Source organism: Peromyscus eremicus, chromosome 2 (genome assembly GCF_949786415.1).
Source record: "Peromyscus eremicus chromosome 2, PerEre_H2_v1, whole genome shotgun sequence".
NCBI classification, from domain to species: Eukaryota; Metazoa; Chordata; class Mammalia; order Rodentia; family Cricetidae; genus Peromyscus; species Peromyscus eremicus.
In genome coordinates, this window is record NC_081417.1 from 21,983,413 (window position 1) to 22,011,355 (window position 27,943).

Consider the following 27,943-nt stretch of genomic DNA (forward strand, 5'->3'; position numbering starts at 1 on the left):
AATCTAAAAGCTTGAACTGATGATTCTCTCTCCCTACTTTAACCAAAGAGGAAGGGTATTCTCCATAACATGCTGCCTGGAACAGGGGGTGGCATACACTGGCAAATTTCTCCCTCTGCTTTTTTTAGTACTTCTTATTAGAAGGCTAACACTAGGTGCTATAATTTCATCAATTTATTCCCTTAGCTCTTGTAAGGGATTTTGGGGTTTCAGCGATTAAATTTGCTATTCCAGTGAAGAAAAAAATGTCTAAGAGTCTTACTCTGCTACTGCTCTGTTACCCTTCCTCCTCTAAGTAGTACTGAAATTATTCCTGGGCTGTGTTCTGAAACATAGTTGAGTTACTCACAAACAATCTGATGCTGTAGAGACTTGTCTTAAGGTCTGTTAGGCAGAACTAGAGCAGCATCTATATAGTTCCAATTTTAGTATATGTGCTGCCCAAGTGTGCACTAGAGCAGCATCTAGATTAATTCTTCCTATAATTGAGGCACAGCCAGATGGGATGGCTTACAACTGTAACTCCAACACTCCTATGGTGAGGTGGGAAGTGGAAGCAGGAGAATTTCCATAAAGCTGGCACCTGGCAGCCTAGAATATGAGAACACCCGAAACAAGAGATTCCTAGTCCCCCAAGGAAAGGAGAACCAACTCCCAAAAGTTGTGCTCTAACCTCCATACTCATTTTGTCAAACACACACACACACACACACACACACACACCACCACCACTACCACCACCACCATCAACAACAGAAGTTTAAATGTAAATAAACTCTTTGTAGATAGTGGACATTTTAGAAATTGAAATGGGTGGATATGGAAAGAGAAGACACTAACTAGCATACTTCAGCTATTGCTAGTATAAGCATGACATCAGCTCTTGCTAATATAAGCTTAAGGAATAGTCTAACAAATCAAGGCTAATCAAGGAGAAAATGCTCCATGTTTGTTTCGTGTATAGGAAGTAAATGCATTAAAGACTTTCTAGAGGCTAGAAAGATGGCTCAGAGCACTTGTTAGTCTTGCAGACCTAGGTTCAGTTCTCAGTACCCACATGGTGGATAACAGCCACCTGTAACTCTAGTTCCAGGGGATCTAATGCTCTGTTCTGTCCTTAGGGCACTGCACATACAGTACACAGACATACATGCAGACAAAACACCCGTATACATAAAATAAATTATTTTTCTTCCTTTTTTCTTTTTGATTTTCGAGACAGAGTTTCTGTGTAACAGCCCTAGCTGTCTTGGAACTAGCTCTATATACCAGGCTGGCCTCAAACTCACAGAGATCCACCTGCCTCTGCCTCCCAAATGCTGGGATTAAAGGTGTGCACCACCACTGCCCGACTAAATAAATCCCTTTTTTAAAAAGGAAGTTTTGTGTTTGTGGTACAGTGGGTTACACATGATACCCCAACACCCTGCCATTGAACTGTACCACTAGCCATTCATAAGAGATTATTTTATTCAATAGCTCTGATATGTGGGAGGAGATCTGAGTAGCAAGTTTAAAATCCTGCTTAACCCTTCTAATGAACTGAATTTGTACAACTGGATAACAGAGATTTAATAATAATAGTCTATAGAGAGGTGTGTATATGTGTGTTTCAAAATGTGCCATTTTATTTCTACTAAACATGCCAGAACACAGAAAGTTTCTGTGGAAAGTAGATTTAAATAAATTTATATCTTTTTATGTTGTGTATTCAGATCCTTTAGCTATAGCTCATACAGAGGGGAGGAATATAATAAGAAACTGTTGCATGCACAGAACTCATAGGCAGGTCCTTCTGGTCCCCCAAGAAAAACTAGCTCAATTGCTCCAAGTCTTTACAAATATTTTTTACTGCAGACATTTTTTTCCTAAACGTACCATAAATCTGGTGGCTCTCCATAACACCTGAATTTATGAAGTTTAGGTATTTTAGACTTAATTCTTTGTAGAGAAACTCAGATCGTCTCAGTTGGGGTCCATTGTCCAACAGTGGCTGTGAAGGTGATGCTATAGCTGGCAGTTGTGCCTTTCTATTTACAGCAATACAGATGTTGAAAAAGGAGATGAGACGGTACAATGAGTCATTCAGTTACAACCCTATCTAAATGTATATTCAGATGTTATTTCTCTATTATATTGGCAATTGTCTTAGATTTTACCACTTTCTACCTTGTATTATAGCTCTGTGTGTCCTATCCTTTGTTCCTAGGGGGCCATGTCTGCTTTTATTTGTACCTTTTGTTCTTAATTCATCATTATGCTAAGTAACATTTTGCCAAATGAGAATAACAATGGAGAGTACTCGTGTAATTTTTTATTACGATCAGCATTCTCATCTTTTATTTTCCTACTTTTAGTGGTATGCGATCTGCATTAGTGATGTTGGAGACTATGAAGGCATCAAGGTCAAGATTGCAAATGCCTACATTATCAAGGAACATTTTGAGGTACTGATTTAAGTTCATGAATTTAAGAAGTCAGTAGTTTTCTGAGTGGATGTGTTGTCGTTTCAATTACTGTATAGAGAACATGTTACTGCATACTTGTAGGCCAACTCTTGAAAGACAGAGGCATGAGATTACTTGAGCCTAGGAGTTAGGGACCTATCCAAGGAAACAGAACAAGACCTATCTCATTTTAAAAAGCACAGCCAAAGCCTAGTGGGATACAGCAATAAATAGTTCATTATTTCTTCCAATTTTCTGGGTCAATTGAATGTATTAGTGCTTTTGCCTTGCTTGGTAGAGCTACAACCATTATGTGCTTTACTTAGCTAGGGCTGGGAGGTTCAAGATGGCCTCTCATCTATCTTAGTTCCTCTTTACTTGTCCTGTTGTTTAGGGGTCTAGCCCAAGCTTCTCTACCGTATGAGAGATGGCATTCAAGAGTGAATGCTCTAAAAGAAAAGTTCCAGTGTACAAACTTTTTCAAACCATTTTTAGCACAACTGATAACACTGTATTTAATTTAAAAATTTGCTATCTGTAGTAGCACATGACTTTAATACATGTACTCAGAAGCAGAGATATCTGTGAGTTCAAGACAATTCTGAGAGACACTGTCTCAAAAAAAAAAAGTCACAGGCTAAGCCAGTTTCTGTGAAAGGTTTTGAATGCCCATTAGTTAAAATATAATAGTCTAATACAATTGACATACCTTTATTAGTAGTAATAATTTTGTTTATGATTATGCTGTATGTATTTTATGTTGTTTGAAATTTCTCCCTAAAGTTAATTTACTTCTTTTAGTAATTTTTGTTCTGTGGTAAAAATTACACAGAAATCTATATATTTCATATTCTATGTGGACACTATTTCATTATTCTTACACAGAGAACAAAACTACCATAGAAATGTTCAGCATTTAAAAATCTTTTATTATTGTAGATCATCTCAAAGCACATGTAGGAATGGGCTGGGTATGCTACTCAGTAACTCCTCAGGAGCTGATGGCTACAAGTCCCAGTTTCTGGCTTATATAATTACTAGAGAAAAATAACATTGGACTAGAAATCAGGACACCTAACTTCTCAAACAAGCATTGTTACATATTACAGTTTGTTTACATGTCCTGTATTTTAATATACCTGAATTAAGATTACATCACAGAATTAGTGTTACCTTACAGTATAAATTAGAAGTAGTATTCTTCTTTTTTCTTTAATGGGTGTTTTGCCTGTACATATGTATGTGCACCACATGCATGCAGTGCCTAGAGGGGTCAGAAGATGGTGTCAGAACCCCTGGAACTGTACTTACAGATAGTTGTAACCTGCCACAGGGGTATTGGGAACCAAAGCCAAGTCCTTTGCAAGAGCAGCATGTGCTTTTAACTGCTGAACCATCCCTCCAGCTCTGGAAGCAGTATGTTTTATTCTTTTTAAAGGGGTACATAAAATGGTTTTGTGTCACATTGATTTGGGGGGAGGTGATAATGGGAAGACTTTTCTCCAATATTCAATTAAATTTGACAAAAAGGACTTATTTATCCTTCCTTTTATCTTAAAGAAATAGTAACAATTGTACTTTATTATTTTCAGAATTAGATTGATTTGTATATTTTATGGGGTTCTCACCTCCTAAACCAATTTCTGAAACTTGTAAAATATATCTTTAGTCTAAGTCTTTAATAGTGTATTGGAACAACTTTAACCAATTAAGAATATAGGGGTGAAGAGACAGCCGTGTATAAATATTTGACCTGCAACCATGAGGGCCAGAGCCTAACTACTGAGCATCCATGTAAAATGTTAGGTGTGGAGATGTGCACTTTTAAGTCTAGTGTGGACTGAGACAAGGGCAAGAGGATCCTGGGGACTTGCTAGCCAGCTGGTCTAACCAGTCAGTGAGCCAGGTTTGGTAAAAGACCCTGTCTTTAAAATCAGGGTGGAGAATGACTGGGGCGACATCTGGCTTTAACCTCTCACCTAAACACATATAAACACACATGGGGGGCAGTGAAGGGGGGAAGACTATATCCTGAGGGAAAACGCTGTTTTTGATTACAATGCAGGTTTTGGGGTTGGAGAGAGGGCTCAGTGGTTGAAAGTACTGAGACTGCTCTCCCAGCAGACCCGAGTTCAATTCCCAGAACCCACATTAGGTGGCTCCAGTGCCAAATGGCCCAACACCCTCTTCTAGTTTCCATGGGTACCTGCACATATGTGGTATTTATTCTCACACACACACACACACACACACACACACACACACACACACACACACAAAGAAAACTTTAAAATGCAGGGTTATACTTTTCTTTTTTTAATTCACTGCTGCTTTGGTGTTTAGAAAGATTTTATTTCTTAACAGAAAGCCATTGAGCTGAACCCTAAAGATGCTACTTCAATTCACCTTATGGGTATTTGGTAAGAAAATTTCAGTAATGTTTCTGTCCTATTTAGTATGATCTTATTTTGTACTATGTATAAGTAATATTTTATTTTACAATATATATCTAAGCAAAATAAACTATTTAAAATACTATTTAACAGAGCTGAGTATTAAATCACTAAATAGCACTTGTGTATGTATTGCTAGAACATAGTAAATGTAGGCAGATATGGTGGCGCATGCCTGTAATCCTAGCACTTAGACAATGGCAGGAAGATTAGTGAGTTCAGGGCAGCATCGTTCACATGAGACCCTGTCTCAAAACCCTCTTTCTCACCACCAGAAAAATAAAAATCCCAAGAAAACTAAAAAGACTTTAAGATTTTTTCTGTAGATCTTTAAATTTCCTTTCTTGGGAAAGACCTCATTTACAATGCTAAATAAAACTGCATTCTTATAAATACAGTAGGTTGCCACAGGAGGTCTTTGTATCTTCAAAACATCAGATTGAGAGTTGAATATTCTGGAGAACTATGTAATCTTTCTTCCAGTTTCAATGTGACCTTATGTCCAATATGAGGAATTATTTTGCTGGTATGAGGGCATACCAATGTTTTAAATATTTGCTGGTATAAAAGTCTACCATACTCTTTTACAAAAGAAATATTTTTCAGATAAACTACCCACTGAAGATTAATAATTATCAAAGGATAGCCACTTAATCAATAAGCAAATGTGTGATACAAACTATGCCTCAAGTGAGTTTTTTTCCTACTTCAGAAAGTTGTCATTATTTTTGGATGCTAATCATTTACTTCACTCTTTTTTAAATGGGCATAAATTAGTGGCTGACATTGTTATTCATGTATAGTACATTGTTTTGTCATTTAAAAAAATTCTGAATTTTCTTATTCAAAACTAGTAGTAAGCCAGACATAAGCCCTTCAACAGTGAAGATCAGGCAGAAAAGGATTAGGAGTTCATGGCTAGCCTGGGATACATCTAACCCATTCTCAAAAGAAAACTTCAAACAAATTGTAATTACGATCCTGTGTCACTTAGTTGTTCTAAGCAACAAATAAGAAAGAGAGTAATGTTGGTCCAGTACCTGGTACAAAGTGACTACAGTTGTTTACATTTAATCACAAAATAGACCCAACTCCTGAGTCAGGTCTGTCTCTAGATAATAAACTAAGTGTGAATATTAACCAACTATGTATCATGTAAAGTTCCAATTATTTAAAAATATAATAGAGGATTCCTTTTATAGTATCTATTAAAATGTTTGGGTCTCTGAGTAAAAGTGGTACAACTTGAATGTGTAATGCTATCTCTTTCTTTCCCTGTAGGTGCTATACATTTGCTGAAATGCCTTGGTATCAAAGAAGAATTGCTAAAGTGCTGTTTGCAAATCCTCCTAGTTCCACCTATGAGGAGGTAGTATGATGTCCTTTGTTAAGTTAGTACCGATTTCTTAACTACAGTACCATTCTACAGTGTCCACACATATGGAGATCTGATTCTGTGAGGGACTTGAGCGAGTTTCTAATGATCCAATTCAACAATATCACAAAGGCTTAATACTTACTGTCCAGGACTGGTGAGTGCTTTTTTTTTTTTTTTTTTTTTTTCTTGTTGTTTAGGTGAGTGGTTTAGGCTGATAATTTTGGTATATTGTCAGCTAAGGTAGCTAATGGTGAAAACAGACCTCCATTTTCTATTTGTAATCTATACCACATAGAAGTCATAAAATAGAGGAAGAAATATAGTAATTGTTATCCAGTAAGTTTTAGATATTATACATAGCACGTCATCTAGAGAAATGAAGGACATGTAAGAATTGATTTAAAAAATTATTGAGTGTGAAAGGCTCCTCATATTTTAAAGGCTATTTGATTTTCCTATAAAAATAAAATTTGAAAAGAATTTGTACACAAGCTTCAAAGTCCACCCTTTGAATGCTGGGGTTTGAACCAGGATCTTACTACTGACCTACCTTCCTAGCCTACTGGATGAAAACCTTAAGTTTATTTAATCACTTAATTTTCAAAATATAAGGAACTTAACAGTTGAAAAAATTATCCTAGTATTTCTTCTATCATAGTAAGGAGTATTTGTTGTTGTTTGTCCCTAGGAATCTATGGTATACATAATCAGATGTTGAGGAACCTGGTTTCTTTCCATTCCCAGTCAAAACCAAACCAAACCAAATACACACATACACACACACACACACACACACACACACACACACACACACACACACCAAAAAGTATAAGCAGTGAATGAATTCACCATTTAATCATATCTAGTTTGTACTAGAAGTGTGACTATCATGACTTAGGAGAAAGGTAGCAGCTGAATTCCACATGATCAGTTCCTTAACTTTGTGCCAGGATAGTCTGGTACAAACTTTTAAGTAGCAACCAGGTAATTATAAGAAGTGATCTTCATTATTAAAATCCTAGTTTTTGATGATTTAATAGTGTTATATTGAACCTATGTAAATCTCCCTACTGAACTTATTATTTTTTAATAATCATTTACTTCCTGACACCTTTAGTAGTAAGAATAAATCTTAAAGAAAATATGGGTTATTTTCCCCCTGAGTTATTGAATCTAATTCTTTCCATTCTATTTTACTCTTTGTATTCTTAACAGGCCTTGAAATACTTTCACAGGGCAGAACAAGGTGAAATACTTTTATTTCAACTATTCGAATAATATTGTCTTGGTGTTGACTATGTCATAGAAAATTTTAAATCAAGATAAATATATATTTGCTTTATCTTTCACACTGGATAATATAAAATTTAAATTAAAAAATTTATATGTATGGGTATTTGACCTGCATGTATGTCTGTGTACCACGTGTATGTCTGGTGTCCTTAGAGACCAGAAGAGGGCATCCCTTTGGGGCTGGAGTTAACAGACAGTTGTGAGTTGCCATGTTGGTGCTGGGAATTGAACCCAGGACCACCTGAAGAACATTCAGTGATCTTAACCATGAATCCTCTCTCCAGCCTCAAATTTTAATTTTTAAAAAATAAGGATCACTTATTTAATTCCTTAAATAGGAATTGCACTTAAATTCAGAGTTCCAATTCAGGAATGTTCCCATCATTTAATGTAATTTTTTATGAGGCAGCTTGCACAAATTGTCTAACTTGGTATTTTATAGTTAGTTAGAGGCACCTAAATGGAAACTATTTAAAACCAGGCTAATACAGTATATTGCATTCCATTGTGAAAGAGTTTGTTTTTCTTACTTTGATTAAAAAAAAAAAAAAAAAAAAGGCCACTCCTGTAATGCTGTTGCTTGCCTGTCCTACATATTTCTCCTTAAAAAACATATAGAACTGTGGTTGTTAACTCAATGGCACAGGGCTTTGCTGACATGCACAAGGCCCTCAGTTCAGTCCCCCAAACGAGAAGAAACAATAAAGAAAAAGAAGTGTCTGTGACCAAATGTACCATAAAAGCCACTCCAAATACCTATTCATTTTTTGATAGTCCTCACTACAAACCTCAAGCTGGCCTCAATGTACCAATTCTCCTGCCTCAGCTTCCAATTATTGGAATTTTATAGGCATATGATACCTACAATTCCTAATAACAGAAAACTAAGGTATCTTTTTTAAATTTGAGGTGCTTAAGCAATTTGGTGATAACTATGTTTGAATGTTAAATATTTCTAACTCAAAGTTTTATTCACTGCTCATTTTATTGATAATTTTTTTCTGACCATATTATGAATATGAACTGATCCTATTCATGAATATGAATCTACGAATGAAATTATCTCAAAGGGGTTTGAAACTGTAATTCTAAAGCAAATATTAGACCTTAAGATAAGGTTTGGCAGTCCTGAATGAAGTTGTGCTCCTCTGCTCATGGAGTTAAATCCTTGGTGATTCCACTTGCACATAGGGTTTTATCTGAGCCATCACTTTCTGTAAGTATAAGGATGCCCGCCTCTAGTCCAGAAGCCCCTCCCATGTTGTGTGTCATACACCTCCCATATGGGTCTCCTGATTCTGTTTGTGTGTGTAAGGCTGTGTGTGGGTAGATGGGATGTTTTTCTTTTTGGCTCATGATTATATTTCCATTTCTTCACATATGATACTTGGCTGACTTCCTGGATGAGGATGCAGATGCATAAATCAGTGTACTTAACCTTAAAATGTTGAAATCAAAGAAACTAAATGACTTTGAGTTTTAAGCAAATGCAAGTAATCATAAGCTATATCCAGGAAAAAGTAGGCTTTGTTTTTTTTTAAACCCAGAGCCTGCTATGTGCTAGGCATGTGTTCTATTACCAAGCTTCATCCCTTCATCCCTTCATCCCTTCATCTTAGCATGCTTGGAATAAAGAAAGACCAAGATTATTAAGAGGAAACTATGTGAAGTTAGAGCTGAGTGTGGTGTGCATGCCTATTGTCACCACCAGCACTTAGGAGACTGAGATACTGTGAAATTGAGTTACAATGAATTTTTCAGTTCCAGGCTTATTTGGACTACACAGCAGAAATCTCTCTCAAAAAAAAAAAAAAAAAAAAAAACCAACATAAAACAAAAAGTTAGTGAGAGGATTCTTTTATACTTGCATTCATAGGCTTCTTAAAAAATATTTTTATTTAACATATAATTATACATATTTATGGAGCATTGGTAATTCAGTATATTCATACATAAAGTAATTATCAAATCAAAAGTTATCTCCATCTCAAGCATATATCATCTTTGTATTGGGAAGTACTGGAGTCTTGTAAGTCTTTGAAAAATATATAGTAAATTGTTAAAAATATTTCCCTACTTTTGTGATCCCCTATCCAGCTTCTGGTAACCACTATTCTATTCTCACATTGCTAAGCTTTGTCTGCACTTTCAACCAAGAATATTCTCTACTTTATCTGTTAAAATCCTGTTCATCCTCCAAGATAAAAGTTTATCAATTAGTTGTTGTCTTTTTTTTTGTTTGTTTTTTAAATGTGGCTTCTTATAGCACATAAGTTTATATCTGGCAAAGTATTTAGCTGTGTTCATGTTTCCCTCTCTCTACCTAAGTATAGGAGACATTTAACAAATTGATCAAATTTATATTAACCATGACTTCATTCATGCATTCCCTCATTCACTGAACAAATGCACTAAGTATATTACTTTCCCTACACTATTCTAGGCAATTGGAATACAATAAGGATGGGTGGTTTAAAAAGAAAATGGTTCTTATATAGCTCATGTTCTATCAGCATGAAGATACCATATAATTAATTCTTAAAGTGAGACCTTGGTATAGTAATATATGGAGCCCATAAGCATATTCAATACATAATTATCTTAGGGTGGTTTTTAAAAGGTAACAATTGAACAAAATAATTATATTAGCCTAATCATTGTTTTACCACACAATTTTATTAGAATTGAGACCAAAAAATTTAAACCTATAAAAATAAAAACACTATTTCTCTGGAGCTGACTTTGTTTCTCTTCCTTACGTACAGTGGATCCAAACTTCTACAGCAAAAACTTGCTGCTTTTAGGAAAGACATACTTGAAGCTAAACAACAAAAAGCTTGCTGCTTTCTGGCTGGTAAAAGCCAAGGGTTATCCAGCACACACAGAAGAAGATAAACAGGTAAAATATCTGTAATAAAGTAAGGCAAATAGGCTTTCATTGAGGCATTAGTAAATAAATGAACTGAGAACTTCTTTAAAAGCATAATTGTTTAAATGCATAGTATTGTGGAAAGTACAAGTGCCCATTTGTTTATTTACCTTTACAGTTTAACATAAGAACTCTTTAGTTAATATCACCAAATGTTATAGGTTGCTTGCTGCAGTGTAGAATTAATTGATGTGTATATACAATCAGATGTGATTTCTAAAACGTAAGCGTCAACTCAGCCATAGATGCTTACCTGACATGCACAAAGACCTGGTTCAATTTCTGACACTGGGGGAATGGGGGCAGGATATGGAAGGTTAAGAGAATGAACTAGAGTTCTCTTGGAGTCTCATCTAATCATCACTATCCACAGACCTTATTCATACCATGTCCTGTCTTTATTATCTTGAAACTCCTAGAAACCAGTCTAATTAACAATTTTCAGTTTCTGGCTGCACTATTTATATGTAATGTGTTTTTTTCACTTTAGATACAGACAGAAGCTGCTCAGTTGCTTACAGGTTTGTGACAAGAACTGAGAACTTTTTGGAGAAGGCAACAATGTACCTAACACTTTGCACTTCATTGATTTATAAAGATGATACATTAACCATAATGATTCTGTGGCTTTTTTTCCCTAGTTCTTTGATGTGTGACCATTTTACACAATAAATGTACAAAATTCTGGGTTTCTTCACAACTAAATGGGTAATAGAAACTGTCACATTGCCCTAAGAGTGGCAGGAATACACTTCTCTGGTTCATACAGACATTTTCAATTCGGAATGCCCATAGGAAAAAATGGTATGGGATATGTAAGAACTGATCACATCAGGATGAGAGGTTTTTAAAAGAAGCCTTTGTGAACAGGTGGCATATGAGAGAATGGTTTTCAGGATGTAACTGACTGAAAGTTGCTATCTTAGAGAAAAGGTAAAACAAGAGTTAGGTGTTTATGATGTTGTGGGTTCCTGGCATAAAGAACTTAAGTGATGTGTCGTAGAAGCCAGCCCAGATAAGGAAAAATACTATGGAACGATTTTCCTTTTTAAAATGTTATAGCTTCATGTATGGGTTGAATTTGTCAGTTGACAAATTGTAATCCTTTATAGAATGGAGGGACACAGACTTCAGGGTGAGAAGGAAGGTGCTAACAGGCAAGGTGCTATCACTTCAGTCTGAGGCACCACCACAGCAAACAACATTTTGTAACACCTGAAGCTTGAATGCCACTTACACTAAACAAATGTGAGGCTGTGTATAGGTATATTTTCTCCAAAAGACATGAGAATTGTAATGTTTTAATAAATTACAGCAAAATGTATAGGTGTGTGCTGTACCTGTTTTACCATGTAAACTTTCAAACATTGGAAATACATCCTATACTTGGATTTAAGGTGTTAATACTTTGCTATATCCTATTTATATATGTATATCTATTCATATATAATGGATTTTTAAACCTTTGAAATTAGATATCATAACCTTAAGTGTCTCAGCTGTGTCTTATGCTTTTCAGAATAAGTACATCTTCCAAAACAAATACATCACCACACCTATTACATTACCTCGTAACAAGACATACTCAGATTTCCTTAACTGTCAAAAAAAACTGCTTTTTGAGACAAGAATTTGATTTGCAGCAGATGGTTTTAGTACAGAAAAATTTTTCCCACATCTTACAACATAGTCTTTTTGGAGAGGCCAATCCAGTTGTTATCAACTGTCCTTCATTCCAGATCAGCCTCTGAGAATCCATGTTTCAGCTTGTCTTCTGGACTCCAGTTAATTATATTCAGTCTTCTTTGGCTTTCATATTCATGACTTTGAAATTAACTTGTTTCATTTTCTACTTTCATTTCCATTTTTGATACATTTTGTTTTGCTTAAAAACATGATAATTGTCTTCATTTGCACGCTTTGGAGTTTGGGTTTTTTGTTTTGTTTTATCTTTTTCTTCATTTTTTTCCCTTCCTGACTTTTGTCAGCAGCCACTTCATATCTTCATTAATTGTTTAGTTATGAACTTTAGCTACTTTTCATATTCACATTAGTATATTATGCTAAAGAATTTAATTTTTTTTACATTACATCCAGGTCCTTGTACTTCTTAAATAAGGGCTTTTTTTTTTTTTTTTTTAAAACCAGATATGTATCCCAGCTGCTTCTGTGGGTTTATCCCTTAGAATGGCTTTTCTAGTGAATTTTTGTTACCACCTCAAAGGTCCTGGAATCAATCCCTAGCACTCACACACAAAAAATTATTTCTGGAGAGTTCTTTTTGTGAAACAAGGTATTTTCTAGTAATGAAGACTTTTGTGGATTAGAGGATCTATCTTCTGATGCTTTATAGACCTTCTTTATTTTAAAATAATTAAGATTCACAAGAAATTACATAATATAGTACAAGTAGGTTCTGAATACCCTTCTTCCTGTTTGCCCTTGGGTGACATATAACTACGTTTTTATAACAAACTAAGAAACATACTGGTATGATCTGTAGATCTTAATTCAGATTTTATGACTTTTAGATGTCCTCACTTTATGTCTAGTTCTTAGTAACTTTATTATACAAATTTTTATATCTACCACCACAGACAGGATACAGAGTTGTTTTACTCAGACATCTAGTGCTCTATATAGCCATACTCAGCAACTTTCAGTCCCTCTTATATTCCTGACACACCCTACAGCTAATCTGCTATACATCTGTCATTTCAAGACTCTTAGGCAAATGCAATCTTCTGGAATATAAACTTTGGAGATTGTGCCTTTTTACTTAGCCAGATCCTCTTATAACAACTAAGTTCAATCAATATTTTTTCCTTTTAGTGTTAATATTTTATTAAATGGATATACTCTTTTATCCACCTGTTGAAGGTATTTAATTTTTTTCTGATTTGGGGCTATTAAAACTAAAGATGTTTTACATTCATGTTTATTGTGGCATTGTTCACAAACAAGTTATAGAATCAGTGTAGATGTCTATCAAGTGGACAAAGAAAATGTATATATTAACAAACCAGTTTTATTCAGCCATAAAGTGAAATTACCTCATTTGCAGCCAAAAGGATGGAACTGAAGATGATCTTGTTAAGTCTATATAAGCTCAGATGGATACTGCATGTGGATCCAAATTAAACAAACAAATGACATGAAAGTAGAAGGCGGATTACTTGGGAAGAGGAAGGAGGTAATGGTGGGCTGGACATGTCAGAGCACATGTGAAAATGTCACAGTGAAACCCATTATTTTGTATAGTGAATATATACTAATAAATAAAAATTTAAAGCTGTTATGACCTATTTTTTTATATATTTATTTTTCTACATGGGATAAATGACCAGGAAGACAAAAGATTCTGTGTATTTTCTAAGTCCTTGTTTTTACTTCCAGAAGCCTTATTCATAAGGTTTCACCTTGGTTCTTGATGTGGGCCCAAGGGTGAGACCACTACTCAGAGAATGCACCCTTTAATGCCATTATCTCTCCTTCCTGTAAAATTACCATCTGACTCTGTGTACATTCCAGACCTCACTTTGTTTGAGAAGGTTAATTTCCCCATGCACATAGTTTGTTGTATTCTCTATGTTAAACATACTACAGACATAGCAATGGGTGATTCCCTCTCCTTAACTGTGTCTCCTACCTTTGAGGACTGCATAAAACCTGAATTTGGATTTGTTTATTGGTAGTGCAGAGGCTAGGGGAGCATAGGCCTTTGAGCACACTAGGGAAAAGCTGGGGGTTTTCTTGGTTATTTGGTTGTCCCCTTTCCCCTGGTATTCGGCAGTGAACCTGTTGTCACTTCTTGATAACAAAATACTCCCAGTGTGAACCATCAACAGGCAATGGATGCTACAACATAGCTTGTTAGATTTGTCTCATCTTTAAAAAGGCATAACGAAAACAAAACACCAAGTTAACCGCAGGACCAAGAGAATAAATAGTTCATGAGAAAAACATAGAATTACTGCTTTAAAAAGAAACTATCATCACTTTAGTTGCATTCTCCTTGGTTGAATTTTGGAGTAGAGTTTGTAGAATTTAGTACACAGCACTTTCAGATTTATGTCAAATTCCCAGTTGACATTAAACTTGATCTCTATGTTCAACAGATTAAGAAGTAGGGCATATTACAAGAGAACTTTTATTTCACGTTTCAATAACTGATTTGTTTTGCTTCTTCATTGTTTACTAGATCATGTTAATGTTTAATTAAATGTTAGGACACAATAAGCCTACAATAAACTACGTTCGTTTGGCATCAGTTTACTGAGAATACTGTAGTGCAGGAAACATGACTAGCCACAGGGCAAGGTTAGGCCTCGTTCCAGAAAATGAACATGTAGCAATAATGTAGCAGGAGCATCTACATGGTTCTCCAAGAACCAGAGTCTCCTAAAGAGACAGCTCAGGGCATAGGATTGTAAGAGTTTTCAGATTCAGGGAAACCCCATTACCACTCCCTAGTATACATCAGGAGCTTTCTCAGTTCAGAAGCAGCTTAGTTAGGGTCTTTGCAACCCCAAACAAAAGCAAGGGTGTCTGGCAATTAATTGAGTAGATATACAACACCTTATTTAGTTTTCAGGAGAACTGGGTGAAGTCAGCTGGAGGATATAGTTACATTTTTATTTTCAACTGCCTAGGAAGTACAGAAAAGAAAAAAAAAAAAAAAAAGACAAGGACAAAACAAAAAACCAAATAGTAGGTTCTTTCCTCAAAGATAGTTGGCTGAGTTGACTGGTAAAATTGTTTTAAGCCTGTGACCCATTCCCTAGGCTCAATTTATTGGTGATGTTGGGACCATCACTATTATAATGTATTATTAGCCCATCTCTGAGTCTCCCTCATCTCCCATTTTGTTATGACTGTGTAGTGGGTCCAGTTCAGAATAGGGATGGGAAGGAGAGAAGACAGGAGGTGAACTACATCTCTCTGATTTTATGTTCACTACTGAGAAGATAAGACAAGTCTGTATGTATTAAAAATATTTTTGGTTGTGAGCCTAGCCTTTAACGGCTGAGCCATCTCTCCAGCCCTGTATTAAAAATATAACTGCATATGAAAGATAGATGGGCCTGATGAGGTCTGCAAACTAGTCTTCACCAGAAAACTGATTTGGTTTTATGGGCTGTTACCAGTGTGAGGTAACAAAAAGAACCAGCTCCCTGAAATCCCACCTTGAACCATATCTGCAAAATGGTAGTCTCAAATACCTCCACTGAATGAAAGCCAATACTTTCAATCATAGCAAGTTTATTATTTTACAGGATAATTTATGCATACTTTTGAAGACTGGCCATCCTCTACTATATAACTTGTCATATATTAGGATTAAAAAAAATTCTTTAAGCTTGAAAATAACCAGATTTTTTGTAGTTTATCAACTATGAAAATTACTGGTTTTATTTTTTCTTTTTGAATTTTGAATAAAATTGAACATAATCTAAATATGTAGAAAAATAAAATCTTGGCAAAACTAAACTAGTGAGTAGAAGTTGTAATTCTAAGTGAATTTCATAGTTACAAAATTTTAAGTTAATGAACTTTGAAGTGCATATTGAAAGAAGGATAAAAATGGAAAATATTTTTATATTAATTAGGAAGCCCAGTTTGCTAAAAGTAGCAGTATCATTCACATTAGATTTTAAATTTTTTCATACACCATGAATGCCCTCATAATGAAAATCAGCATTATTTGGAGAAAACTTGAACTATATAAAATTGGGGGCACAAAGGATTTTTTTAATGTACCTACTGAATTTGGAAACAAGTTTTGTGAATTTTAAAGGAAGGGGGATATGTAGACACTAATAGAAAGTTCTTATTGTGAGTGCTTAAATACTTATGCAGCTTTTTGATCCATTTAATTACATCTCTAATTTCATAAAACTAAACCTTGAGCACAAAAGCTTCAAAGTTCAGTACCTTTATATATCCCTAAGTATTAAACTATCAATTTATTATTAATTAAATTTGAAGCACATTACAAGTTTAAAAATGTTAAGTACAGAAATGCCTGATTCTTTGAAATTCCACAAATATCCAGCATCCCAAAGTAACATGTAAATAGACCTCTGCTGCTCACCAAATCAATTCCTAGACACTATTGGATCTATTACATGACTTCTGTGTTTACTGATATAACAATGATGGGAAATTTTTTTATCTATTCATTTAGAACTCGGTAAATTGAAGTACTTGTCTTCAGAAAATCCAGCAGCATTTTAAAAATACACTTAAAGACTTGGCCTAAGCCCTAAATACCTTCCTGAACAGCCATGCAACTAAACACAATCAGATGTCACCTAGGGAGAAGAACATGGAACATTTGCACTTTTCCCCTGGATAACAGAAACAAGGCAAAGCAAATTCAGAGCTTTGTGAGTGAATGGCTGCCATGTTTAGTACACCTGGTGCTCTATAAAACTAGAGCCACTGTCATATACTTATATAGATATATACTTCTTAATAAATTCTCTTGCTTGCTTCAAAATTTAAGGATGATCTTTTTCCTGGTCAGTCATTTCAAGGGAACAATAAATAAAGTAGAAAATGATGAAATGTTTTGCATATTTCTGTGGAAGAACGGAAAACATTGATACTTTGAAAGATTCAGAAAATTAACTGTACAGAATGAACAGCTTATATACACTATCTGTGCAATTTTTCTTGGCTGGGGTATTTAAATGCAAGAGCTCCTCCAAGACAAGAAGCCACATTCATTCTTGTCCAAATCCCTCTGTCTCTTCTATTGCAAAAAGAAGTTTTTCCTTTAGTTGTTCATAACTCTTATATGGTGGTAGATCCAAGCGATTAAAACTGAACAAAAACAAAAACAAAATCAGACGTTTTCAATAAAATAAACTGAAGAGATTTTTAATACAGTATTCTCTAACAGCACATTGAAACCTTGAATATTATGTATGTAAAAATTTTGCCAAAAGTATCCTAACATTTTAATAATTAGCATATTAACTAACACATCTAAATTTCATAGAGGAATCTATTCAACTTTAAGACATAAAATATCTATATATTTGCATAAGAATAATGGAATTATAAATAATATCAATATGTATAAAGACTAGATTAAAAAATTGGGTTTCCTTTTGCTATTCCTGTGTCATAGATCATGAGTCTACATAACTTTTCTTAGGTTAAGAACTAATTTCATCCATTCACTATTTTCTGAGAAATTTTGTGTGCAAGATGTCCCAGTAGCTGGTAATACAGTGATGAAAATGCTAAGTCCCTTCTCTCATGGAAGTTAAATTCTGAGTAGAGACAGTCAAAATAGATACATATATTTGTCTCCTTAAATAATCCCACCATATTCTAATCTACAAACTGACCATTTTCCAGTCCTTCCAAGATCAATTTTTTTTTCTGAGACTGAATGATGAAAAGAAAAATACTAAACTAAAAAATAATAATATTCAATTTCTAAAATATGATAGGACTAATTTCATTAGACCCAAGTGTCCATGGTTTTGGCAGCTTAGTGAACACCTAGGAAAGAGTCAAAACCTTTCTGTACCTTCATTTTTTTGTAGACATTTCTCATTTGTTTTTGCCCCCAACCATGCAAGTTAGTCTTGAGGAAAAGGCAGCTAATTTCAACAGTTATGAAAACCATCATTAACATACTAGTTTCTTCATACTAAAAAACAAATATATTGATGGTAGCAATTTAGACTTTATGTGACTGCCTTTCATTTTAAACTATGCTCCAAGAAAGAAAGACTCTTAATGGTAACTGAGGTTAGGAAAACAACAACAAAAAAACCTTTTTTCAATATAATCCTATACCAAAACAGTACTTCACACACCCTTTGCCAAATTCTGTCATTCTACTAAATCCTATATTTTCCTCCTGATCATTTTTGTTGTCACTATACCTTCTCTGTCTCACCTGGACCATTAAGAATTTGTTGCTCTGCTCACTTTCCATCCACTTCCTTTCTTTGCCCCCTATGTCACTGCCTGTGTCACTTTGCAAAACAGACATACTAGCTTAGACAGTCTTAGAAACCCTTTACTGCTAAAGCTGCAGAAGATGTAAAAGGACTGATGGAAGCCTAGTATCAACTTACTTTATGCTTTTTAACATAACACACACTTTTTTCTACAGTCAAATCCTTTGGTCTAGAATACCCTTGCATGTGAAAGTCTCATCTGTTCACCAACAATCATCCTAAATGCTAGAGCTTCTAAGAAGTTTATCTACAGCATCTTACATAGCTCTTTATTTCAATTTTAGCATTTTTATCATGACTGACAGTTTTCCCCATTAGATTAAGTGCAGAGTCATCTCTGAATTATTAGTAAATACTTAATTTAGGAAATGTTAAGTTGAATAATAGACAACAATGGATTATTTGAAAATACTCCAAAGAGATCACTGTTTCAAGAAAGTAGCCATTATGTTTGTGCTGCTTCATAAAGGACAGAGACATATTAATAAAATACGCTCATTGGGCATTGACTATGTAAATATCAAAGTACTGGTTTTTAGGTCTGGCTTTGAGCCTGATGTACTCAAAATAGACAAAATCATATTTGCTACTTCTACTAATCTGTAAAAAGGGAAGAGACTTGCCCATGTATTTTCCACGTAACCTGAAAAATTAAATGCTTACTATTTATTGACTCTGTAACTAGGAAACCAAAGCTGCTACCTCACTATGAAGATGACACTAGTAGGACCCCATAATTAATACCCCATCTTACTGAGAGTCATTAAGGCTAAATATATTACTGATGAGATCACCATTTACGTTAGTCATTGTTATAAATCAAAAATCTTTCTGATCACCTATATTTTATCCAAATGCTCATCAGAATACTCATTTGTATTTTCCCTTGTTTGAATTAAATCCCAATCCTATCTCAGGATTCTTTGGGTCTGGTCTGAGCTTCTGATTCATGGCTTTTAGTCTCTTATAGTCTTAACTTTTCATCTCTTATCATAAGTGAAATCCAACAAGGTGAAAAATGTCATTTCCCCTGAAGCCAATCAGTAAAAGCGTTCCTTTTCTGATGCACACCCAGTTCATCAGCTACGTGATCTTTCTGAATTTCTTACTACATGTTCTTGGTTGTGTTTTATTCATTTAAGGCTTTGGTTTAGAGGACTTACTTCATAGTATTTACATATAGATGAAAACAATGGCATGGCCTCCTACTTCCTTGCCCTTCTCACTCTTGAGTGATCTGTTGCTCTATTTTCAGTTACTGACCTCAGGATCTTATCTTTAATAGTATCACCACCAATGAAGAACATTTCTTACTTAATAGTGTTTTCTTAATCGTGTCTCTCAAGTTTATTTCAATGAAAACGCAATCCTGTTAAGCCAATACTCTTTTACCACCAAACCAAAATTACAGCAAGAGGATATAAACAACTTTTAGTAGATTAAAACAGTAACCAATGTTGCTCAATTTTAAAAAAAGTTTTAAATGGACTCACTAATAAGTGCCACCAGCCTTTTAAAGAAAGGGAATATTAGCCGGGCGGTGGTGGCGCACGCCTTTAATCCCAGCACTCGGGAGGCAGAGCCAGGCGGATCTCTGTGAGTTCGAGGCCAGCCTGGGCTACCAAGTGAGTCCCAGGAAAGGCGCAAAGCTACACAGAGAAACCCTGTCTCGAAAAACCAAAAAAAAAAAAAAAAAAAAAAAAAAAAAAAAAAAAAAGAAAGGGAATATTAGCACTCTTCAAAACATTGCATAAGATAGAAAAGGAAGGCATTTACCACATTCATTTTATGAGGCTAGTATTAGCCTAGTACTCAAAGTAGATAGGCAAAAGAGAAAATTACAGGCCATTATCCCTGATAAACACTGATGTAACAGTTTTTGAGAAAATACTGGTGAATCAAATTCAAGAGCACACCAAAAAGATCATTCATGAGGCTGGAGAGATGGCTCAACAGTAAAGAGCACTGTTCAGTCTTCCAGAGGACCCAGATTCATGTCCTAGCACCCACACAGTGGCTCACCACCAACTCTAACTCCAGTTCCTAGGGATCCAAAGCCTGACCTCCAGTGGCACAGACATGGAGTACAGACATGCATACAGGCAAAACACTCATGCACATAAAATGGAAAGAAAAAATATTCACCATGACTGAGTTTCATTTCAGAAATTCAAAAACAGTACAAAATATACAAAATACCTCATAGTATTACACAAAGGTCAGAAATCACCTTATCATATCAACAGATGTAGAAAAGGCCTTTGATGAGAGAACAACCCCTAGAGATAAAAGTCCTGAAGAATCTAAGAGTTACAGCAAAAAGGGCATATACGACAAATATAAGCAACATTATGGTGAGCAGGAAAATAAACAAAAATCAAAGCATTTTCACTAACCCAGGAAAAGAAAGAATGTCTAATTTCTCTACTCTTATTTCATAGAGTTCTTTTAGTCTTAACTAGAGCAATAACAGATGGAAACAAATAGGAAAGGAAGAAGTCAAAGTACCTTTATTTGCACAGTATAATTCTGTATGTCAGACTATAAACTCCACCAGATTTTTAGAACTAATAAACACTTTGAAAGTAGCAAGACACAAAGTAGATATATAAAAATTGGTAGTTTTCTTATACCCCTATAATGAACTTTGCAAGAATGAACTTAAGCAAGCAGTTTATTCACAATAGTTTTGAAACAAAACAGAAACCCACTAATGAATAAAGTTAGCCATAAAAGTGAAAGACCTCTACCTTGAAATTATTAAAACCACTCAAGATAAAAACAGAAGAAGACACCAGAAGAGGGAAAGAACACTTACACTCATGGATTAGTAGGATTAATGACTATATTACTGAAAGAATCTACAGATTCAATGCAATCTCCAATGACATTCTACACAGACATAGAAAACTAAGTCTTAAAATTCATATGAAAACAGTTATGCCATCCCATAGGTTTGTACCTAAAAGATTCTAAATAACATGCCACAGTGATTCTTACAGTCTATGTTTCAAAAGATGCCAAAGAGCAAAGCAATACTGAGCAAAGAGAACAATGCTGGAGATATTACCTTACCCAATTTGAAGTTATACTAAAAAGCCAAAGAAACAAAACAGACAGATCAATGCAATAAAATAAAGCCATATGACTTTTGACAAAGATTCCAAAAATACACACTGGAAAAAAAGATACCTTCTTCAACAAATAGTGCTGAAAAATGGGTGTCCATGTGTAAAAATATAAAAATAGATCCCTATTTCTCATCCTTTACCTACAATCAATTTAAGATGTATCAAAGGTCATAATGTAATACTTGAAACAGCTAGAAGAAAACCTAGGAAAAATACAACAAATATAGAGGATTTTCTGAAAAGGAGTCCTATATCAGGAAATGAAACCAAGAACTGATAAACAGGTTTGCATGAAATTACAAAACTTCAGCACTGCAAAAGGAACAAATGAGTGAGCAGACAGCCTAGAGAGCAGGGCAAGAATGTGCCAGCTATATATACATTTGATAAAGGACTAATGATTACAAGAGGACTAATATCTATATTAAGAACTGAAAATACTAAATACCAAAAGCCAAGCAAACCAATCAAATAGACTAATGAAATGAACAGGCAGTTCTCAAAACAAAGAAATAGCCAATTAATATGAAAAAGGAATGTTCACTGTCCTTAGTCATCAGGGAAATAGAAATTGAAACTACATTGAGATTCCACATCATCCCAGTCAGATGGCTATCATGAAAATAAAAGAACACATGCTGATGAGGATGTGAGGAAGACAGAACCCTATGTACTGCTGGTGAAAATGTAGGTAATCTATCTGCTGTGGAAGTCAGTGTGGACAGTTCTAAAACTCAAGGTAGAACTTCCACATGATGACACAGTTTGCCATCCCTAAGTATGTACCTAAAGGACTCTAAATCAACATGCCACAGTGATTCTTACAGTCTCTCTTTCAACAGTATTCACAAAGACAAGCTATGCTATCAGCCTACACGTCTTGAAACAGATGAATGGACAAACAAAATGGGATGCATATATAGACTAATAGTTTTATTCTGCCACAAAGAATAAAGTTATGTCATCCGCAAGAAAATATTCAAACAGATAATCATATTAAGCAAAGTAAGACTTAGAAAGACAATTATCATATATTCTCTTCCATTTACATATCCTACATTATAATACATGTATATGGAACATAAAAGTAGAAGCAAGACTATGGGAGAATGAATGGAAATAGTGGGGGATGAGATAAAGGAGGAAAAGAGGTTGAACTTAGCCAAATAAATGATGTATTTACATGAAGATGTCTGTACTAAACCCATCACTATATACAACGAATACATGTTAATAAACTTGAGTATTAATGTTAGAAAAGGCATATATTCAAACATCAAGATTTAATAAACAAAGCTTAGTGCTTCCTAAAGCACTGGCTTTACTTATTTTGACAAGTACATGTTCTTGAAGAGTATCAAAGAACAGCTTGGCATTCCTGTTTTTATTTGTCCTAAGGCACTACCAAGTTTTAACACTATTGTTTCTGCACATGTAGAAATACCAAGGCAACAAAAAGCCAAATCATGGCTTAGGATGAAAACAGCTTTGAGCTCCTGAAAGAACTACTTATCATTTGTGGTTTGGACAATGTAACATTCCCCTGCATTCTCTTTCACTCACTTTTGTTATACCTATACTAAATGATTTCTCTTAAATCTCATTATTTGTTATTTACAATTTTTTAAGCATTTAAATTTCCTTATAAGGAAGTCCAAATTACAATAATAATATGGGCTAAATCATGTATTTCCAATTATGTTCACATTTTCTGACTCACTAAGTTCCAGTCAGGTCAGTCAATTATGTTCATGTTTTCTGACTTACTATGTTCCCGTCACTTCAGTCAAATTTCAGTTCTTGATTCAGGGGTTTTGCTTTCTTCAGTATTTATTCTAAGAATATTCTACTTTCTCCCATATCATGCTATTTACTAAACTTAAGTTAAATATTACCCTTTCCAAGGAATCTGGTTCACCATCACGTCCAAGCAACTCGCACACTCCCAATTGCTACAGTACCCTTTTTTCCTTTTAGCTATTTGTTATTTTTCTGTCCTACAAAGACTCATAAAAATGCAAAGAGTAATTCCATCCTACTTGCTATATAATGGGTACTCTAAATATTCATTAAACCAATGGACACATTCTCAAGTATTTCTATTAAAGCTATATAAACTCATTCTAGAGCACTTAGTTACAGAACACTACGTAATGAAGAAGTAGCTATTATGGCTCTTACCTGGTAACAAACAAACAAAAACCTCTCTGGCCCTCACCTTCCTGTTTAGGATTCTTAAACTTACCATGTATGGCTTCTTGGTAACCAGGTGTCTTTGCCAACTTTTTCAATACAAAACTTTTGAGGCCCATTACTTCCTAAATCAGGAACATAAGAGAAGAAAATATTTATCTGATGGTGCTTTAAAACTAACAGAAGCATGTCATACTGTTATATGAATGATATAGAGGAAACTGAAATTTTCATAATTATAGTCTACTTCTGAACTGAGAAGCTTTTTGGTGCTGCAGAGATACTGAAGTAAGAATTACATCCCTGGAGAGAAAGGTAACTATTTTTACACAATCTTGCTTTCCTAGCAATTATCCTATGGAGTAAAGCAGTAGCTAGCTCTCTTTAATGACACTTCCATTTCATCTCACAAATTGTGGTGGTTTGAATGAGAATGGCCCCCACAGGCTCATAGAATCAAATGCTTGGTCACGAGGGGTGAGATGGATTAGGAGGTGTGGCCTTTTGGAGGAAGTGTGTCACTGGGCATGGGCTTTAAGGTTTTAAAAGCCCATGGTAGGCCCAGTGTCTTTCTCTTCCTGCTACCTGTGAATCAGAAAGTAGAAATCTCAGCTACTCCTCCAGCACCATGTCTGCCTACACGCTGCCATGCTCTCTGCCATGACAATAGACTAAACCTCTGAAACTGTAAGCAAGCCCGAATTAAATGCTTTCCTTTGTAAGAATTCCCATGGTCATGGTGTATCTTCAGGGCAGAACAGTGACCAAGACACAAATGCCTTTGGTATCAATGATTTTTTTCTATTGTAGAAAACTTACATATAGCACAGAAAAAAAAAATAGTCATTACATTTAAGTCTACTGTATGTCTAATAGCTATTACACAAAACTAACTTCAGAGAAACTACAGTGAATCTGCATTTACCCATCAGCTCAGCAAATCCTCCTAGAGGTAATCGGCAGGTTCCAGTGACAAACTGCAAGAGTCGCATTCTTACTTCATTATCAGTCTCTTTCACAAACTGTATGACAAAATCAAATGTACTTTAATATAAAATAAGGGTCAACATCCCGTCAATAATGAACAGTAAATAGGTGAAAATGTAAAAAAAAAAATGAACACTGACACACTGGTTCAAGTAATATAATAAAAAGTGTAATACTACCACTTAGGTGCACTGTAGATCTCACATCAATTAACCCTCACAATAACACTACAACCAGCCACTATTACAGCTATCATACAAAAGGGAAATAAACAAGAAGCTTCAAAATCTTAAGTCACTTGCCTACAGTAATGTCTCTAGGAGGTACACTTGTCTCTCTTCCTGAGAGCTGGTGTTAAGCACTGTGACATGTGTTTCTCATTTACTTAGACATCACAACAATCTACGAGGCAGCTGCAATCATTAGTAATCTCACCATACATGCAAGAAAAGGGAGGCCTATAGAGTTTAAGTAATTTGTATCTTCAAACTGCTAAAACGTAGAACATTTGAACTCTGGTCTCACTGAGCCCTAAACTACTGGTAAGCTATGTCAACTACTTCCTTTTAAGCTACAAAAACAAATGAACACTTCCCCACTGCTTCTCTCTGTGGTATTTTCTGCTATTAAGCATTTTACGAGACAGGCGCTTTAACCAACTAAGCCGGGGCGGTGGTGGCGCACGCCTTTAATCCCAGCACTCGGGAGGCAGAGCCAGGTGGATCTCTGTGAGTTCGAGGCCAGCCTGGGCTACCAAGTGAGTCCCAGGAAAGGCGCAAAGCTACACAGAGAAACCCTGTCTCAAAAAACAAAACAAAACAAAACAAAAAAAAAAAAAAAAAAAAAAAGCATGAAAACATTTTACAAACTTTCTATGCCCTTCACTAGTACCTGAAACACTAAAGATGTCTCCAAAATAGACATTTGCTGACAAGTTAACTTCTTTTGGAAGAGGAATATGAATGCCAAATAAGAATGGGTTGGTTCGAATATAACAAAGTCAGCAACTTAAGAGGGCAGTTTGAGAACAAAAAGGCTTCTTTCAAATAGGAAATACACAGGTAGTGGCTAATTTTCATTATGGACTTGACTGGATTAATTAATTAATTAATTAATTAATTAATTAATTAAAAGCCTAAAGCTTTAGTAAGGCACAAGGATTAAGTGAAGAAAAAAGACTCTCCCCTAAATGTGGGAGGCACCATGCCAAGGGCTAAGTCCCAGGCTGAATAAAAAGAAATGTGAGCAGGCCATCTCTACTTCCTGATCTGCATACCTATGAACAAGCTCCCAAGGTCACTGCTTTTAGCTGCTCTTAACATCATGCTTTGCTGTGATGGCTGGTACTCTTAAAACTGTGGGCCAAGAATTTGGTCATAGTAATGAGAAAGTAGCTAATGTAACAATTTAGTTAAACATAAGATGTTTTGCTAATCCAGATCGAAAACTTTGCACAGAATTGTGCTGAGGCACACAGTCCATTGTGGGGATTGAAAGCCAGCTCTAAACTGATGGCACTGTGTTTTCTGTCTGTCCAGAAATGAACTGCTCTATCTCAGTCATTAGAGTGCTCAGACCTCAGTAATAATTTACACAGGTCCACTGTGATGACTAAAGAAATGTAATATGGAGCCAGGCATCCCTGAAGGGCTGTTGACCTTTTGCTCTGGGACACCTGGGAGATCCTAGTAGCCTGCAGGTGTGGTAAGAATAGTCATGGGCTGTGAGGTATTAACAGCTGCCTTTGTTTCTGTAAAACCTGCTTGTTGCTATGGGAAAGGGGATGAAATGGTCTTTTTATTACTATATGGGGGAAAGTAAACACCTGGGGAAGTAAAACAATTTTCCTGCCCAGCTGTGGATTCCCTGGATAGTTGTGATACATGCCTTTCTGATGTTTGCCTTAAAACCACACCTTAACCCCGCCCCTTCTGCATGGCATACTGTTTGGTTCTAACACTGCCATCCTTCTGCTAGCAATAAGAATAAACTCATTTAATCTAAATTTGAATTGAGTCTGTCTCTGGTTTTTCCTACTGAATTCAAATGCCACAATACCATCAAGACATGGGAAACACATTTTATTACCAGCTCTGACATAAACCTCACCATTTTACCTAAATCAAACAGTTCAGAAATACAAATACTCATTGGGTTTCTATGACTTCAAGTTCCTAGGTTATTTAGACATATGTCCAAATGTAAGGTCTTTAAAGTGTAAGGAGACAGGAAAGGGTGCAAAGGGGAACACCTGTGCACACTGTCTAGTCTGCATTTCTGTATTTCATCTTGAAAGCAGACTTACTCCTGTGAAAACAGGAGAAACAGACAGTAGTTTTTTTTTTTTTAAATGCTTTCTCAGCTTGGCCTCCAACTACTAAGCTGCTCTTCCCCTCTCTTCCTACCTTTCAGAGATGGTACATTTATATCCTATAGCACATACATACAGAAAATAAATGTTATAGTTCATTGAATCCTCTCCTGGTAGACATTTGAGTTCTATTAGCATACAATTATTGCATTAAGCACTTTGGTGTATGCCATTTTGTATATATTGATGAATATTTAAGACAGGTTCCCAGAAGGGTCATGTATTAAAATATAATGAACTAATGAGATTCATTCCTATAAAAAGAAGTACCTTTTGGGAAATCTCCTCATGATAATATAATACCCAGCTTTTCACCTGAGTGTGAAAATTGCCAGAAGTCCAATCGTTAAGTTGCTCAGTTGAGTTATAGTTAGTAAAACAGTTATAGAAAGAATATCCCAGGATTAGAGATTTAAAATCTTCAACATATAAAACAAAGCAAAACAAAATGTCTCTCATAAAATGTGCTTAAATAGCTAGGTAGTGGTGGCTCACACCTTTAACCAGCACTCAGGAGGCAGAAGCTGGCGGTCTCTGTGAATTCAAGGCCAGCCTAGTCTACAGATTGAGTTTCAGGACAGCCAGGGCTACACAGAGAAACCCTGTCTTTGGAAAAAAAAAAAAAAGTGCTTAAATATTCGAATGGTGCACTTGGATGTTCTGCGACCTACCCTATCACAGTTTAAGCCAAAACATAGTAGGAAAAAATAGTCATTCTTGTGTATTACTATCTGAATTATTCCAATTCTTTAGCAGATTATCACTTTCAGAAGAAT

At 35.3% G+C, this 27,943-nt stretch overlaps 2 protein-coding genes across 9 annotated transcripts in view; one reads left to right on the forward strand and one right to left on the reverse strand.

The window, feature by feature from the left end:
• The window catches only part of Rmdn1 (regulator of microtubule dynamics 1), a 35,019-nt gene extending 23,903 nt beyond the window's left edge, over nt 1-11,116 (forward strand). The window contains exons 5-10 of the mRNA XM_059253909.1: nt 2,358-2,447; nt 4,812-4,867; nt 6,182-6,269; nt 7,494-7,524; nt 10,337-10,470; nt 10,991-11,116. Of these exons, the coding sequence (XP_059109892.1) occupies nt 2,358-2,447; nt 4,812-4,867; nt 6,182-6,269; nt 7,494-7,524; nt 10,337-10,470; nt 10,991-11,029 (438 nt within the window). The 3' untranslated portion in view covers nt 11,030-11,116. The remainder of the gene's footprint in view (nt 1-2,357; nt 2,448-4,811; nt 4,868-6,181; nt 6,270-7,493; nt 7,525-10,336; nt 10,471-10,990) is intronic.
• Wwp1 (WW domain containing E3 ubiquitin protein ligase 1) overlaps nt 1-27,943 on the reverse strand; it is a 132,629-nt gene that overhangs the window by 10,875 nt on the left and 93,811 nt on the right. For 6 of the 8 annotated variants that reach the window (XM_059253902.1, XM_059253901.1, XM_059253905.1 and 3 more), the window contains 3 exons: nt 24,735-24,831; nt 23,862-23,934; nt 16,887-17,328 (listed from right to left, as the gene is read on the reverse strand). In XM_059253902.1, the coding sequence (XP_059109885.1) occupies nt 17,229-17,328; nt 23,862-23,934; nt 24,735-24,831 (270 nt within the window). In that variant the 3' untranslated portion in view covers nt 16,887-17,228. Of the gene's footprint in view, nt 1-10,228; nt 10,480-16,886; nt 17,329-23,861; nt 23,935-24,734; nt 24,832-27,943 lie in introns of those variants that run through there. The other 2 variants (XM_059253904.1, XM_059253903.1) reach the window with 2 other exon arrangements.